Source organism: Struthio camelus, unplaced genomic scaffold, assembly GCF_040807025.1.
Source record: "Struthio camelus isolate bStrCam1 unplaced genomic scaffold, bStrCam1.hap1 HAP1_SCAFFOLD_48, whole genome shotgun sequence".
Lineage (NCBI taxonomy): Eukaryota > Metazoa > Chordata > Aves > Struthioniformes > Struthionidae > Struthio > Struthio camelus.
In genome coordinates this window covers 785,901-788,528 of record NW_027182705.1, presented here as the reverse complement: position 1 = coordinate 788,528, position 2,628 = coordinate 785,901, and the positions used below count along the sequence as shown (strand labels likewise).

The 2,628-nt window shown below is 53.7% G+C and overlaps 1 protein-coding gene across 1 annotated transcript; it reads right to left on the bottom strand.

Annotated features, from left to right (window-relative positions):
- Positions 1-1,065: 1,065 nt before the first annotated feature.
- Positions 1,066-2,084, bottom strand: LOC138065203 (olfactory receptor 6B1-like). The gene is given in 2 exon segments (XM_068929417.1): positions 1,066-1,748; positions 1,751-2,084. Coding segments are annotated over 2 exon segments (1,017 nt in total).
- Between the last annotated feature and the right edge of the window lie 544 nt (positions 2,085-2,628).

Below are 2,628 nucleotides of genomic sequence, written 5' to 3'. Positions count from 1 at the left end.
CGGGAGCAGCTCTGTGGCCGAGGCCCATAGGGTCCTGGTTCTGAGAAAGCTGAACAGGAGCCAGCAGTGTGCCCTGGCAGCCAGGAAGGCCAACAGCACCCTGGCCTGTATGTGCAGGAGCATGGCCAGTAGCTCAAGGGAAGTGAACATCTGCCTTTGCTCACCACTCGTTGGACCTCCATTTAGAGGCTGTGTCCAGAGTTGGGCCCCCCCCTCCGCCCACTTCAGGAACAACATAGACAAACTCGAGCAAGCTCAGTGGAGGTCCCCCAAGGGGCTCAGGGTCTGGAGCCCTTGTCGTGGGAGGGGAGGCTGAGGGAGCTGGCCTTGTTCAGCCTGGGGAAGAGAGGGTTTCAGGGGGACCTGAGGGTAACCTCTGGCTCTTCTGAGCAGTGCACGGTGTGAGGATGAGAGACCAAAAGCATAAGCTGAAACAAAAGAGGTTCTTATTAGACGGGAGGAGAAACTTTTTACAATGAGGGCTGACAGACAGAGGCAACCGAGACAAGTGGTGCAGTCTCCATCCGTGGAGCTTCTCAAGACCCAGCTGGATAAACCCCTGAGTAACCTCATCTGACCTCATAGGTCACCAGCTGTGACCTGGAGGTTGGGCTGGAGACCTCCTGAGGTCCCTTCTCACCTCAAGTTTCCTATGATCCTATCATCCTAAGGCTCAGCTCATTTCTCCCACTCTCCCTCTTCCAAAGAGTGATTTGACCTGCTGCAGCACATGGGCAGAGGACAGCATAGACAGCGCTATTGAGACAGTTTCTGGCAGATCAGCACTGAGTCAGTCAATCTTGCCAAAAGGAAGGAAAAAAGACCACTTGCCCTTGCAGAGATGGGAAAGGAAGCTCAGCGGCTGGGAAATAACCCTTAACCATCTAGAAACACACATATACACACATCTTTTTCATCAGACTTTTATTAGATGACCTGGCGAAATATTTGTTTTTTTTCTAATGACCTCTTCCCTCCCTTTCCATTTCAACCTCACAAAACACATGCTCCTTGAGGGGTTCCTGGTGGGGAGCACACACCTTCCCCCATTGTCTCCTTAGCAGTTCACATATGCACTCGAGGGGGTTTTACCACCCTGGCACAGCAATACTCGGAGCTCGTGGAGTTGGCCAAAGCTCTGCTGAGCCCTTTCCTCAGGGCCTCCCTGACCTCCCTGTTGCACAGGCTGTAGATGAGGGGGTTGACCAGGGGTGTGAGGACGGTGTAGAAAAAGGAGAACACTTTGTTGAGCTGCCTCAGCTGGGGGGTTCTGGGCATCAGGTAGACAATGATGAGGGTGCCATAGAAAACAGAGACTACGGCGAGGTGAGAGGAGCAGGTGGAGAAGGCCTTCTGCCTGCCCACGCTAGATGGGATCCTCAGGATGGCAGCTATGATGCATATGTAGGAGACCAGTGTGAACACGAAGGGGAAAACTGTATCCAGGACAGCTATTATGGAAGCTAGTAGTGTGACCAGCCTGGTGTCACTGCAGGTGAGCTCCAGCAATGGTGTGAAATCACAGAAGAAGTGGTCAATAACATTGGGGCCACAAAACCTTAAGTGGGATAAGAAAGAAGTGACTACGGTAGAGATAAGGAGTCCCACTAGCCAAGAGGCTGCTGCCAGCTGCAGAGAGACCTTCCAGGTCATGAGGCTTGGATAGAGCAGGGGCTGGCATATGGCCAAGTACCGATCGTAGGACATCATGGCCAGCAGGTAACACTCGCTAGTGGCAAAGGCAACAAATAGAACTGAGCCATACAGCCATGAGCAGAGATGATGCTGTCTCCAGTCAGGAAGCTGGCCAGCAGCCGGGGCAGGATGGTGGAGCTGTAGCAGGTCTCCAAGGAGGACAGATTGCCCAGGAAGAAGTACATGGGGGTGTGCAGGTGCCGGTCTGCCACCACCAGCACAACAATGAGCATGTTTGCGACCATCGTTACTGAGTAGATGATGAGCGAGAGGAGGAAGAGTGGTGCCTGGAGTGAGGGGACATTCCCCATTCCCAGCAGGAGAAAATCCATTGGCGATGTGTGATTCTCCCATTCCCCTTTCTCCACAGAGCGCCACAGGTCCCGCATTCCTCTTTCCCAACGAGGCAACCTACAAGAAAAAACATCTGTTTCTTTCCTTCTTTCTTGTGCAGAAGGATCAGGAAGGAAGTGGCTGTCAGAGAAAACACGGAGCCTGGCACTTCCCTGACCGCATTGGTGTTCCCTTTAGGGCCCCCATGACTACTGAAAGGAGAGAACTAGGGGTTTCCAGGGAGTTAAGCCATGCATCTGTGAGCTGCCCCTCGGAGGTGCTCCTTTCCTGCTTGGAGTAGAGGCAGAGGAGAGAAAGCATTCACTCCGACTGTGACAGTGTCTTTCTGGCACCCAGAGTTGTTCTGAATAGCAGCCACCGTTCCTAGCAGGCCAGGAGACCCCTTTCTGCGAGCACATCATGCCAGGTGCCCTTTTCCTCAGGGCAGGAGCATGGGCCCTGCACCAAACGGCTGACCTCAGCTCTCCAAAGCAGTTGTATTTGGAAGGGACAGGGCGTGTGCTTCCTTTGGCAGTGCGTGGCTCAGGAGTGGACATCCCCGGCACTGTGCAGCAGGACTTCCTCAGAGAGCTCTCAGAG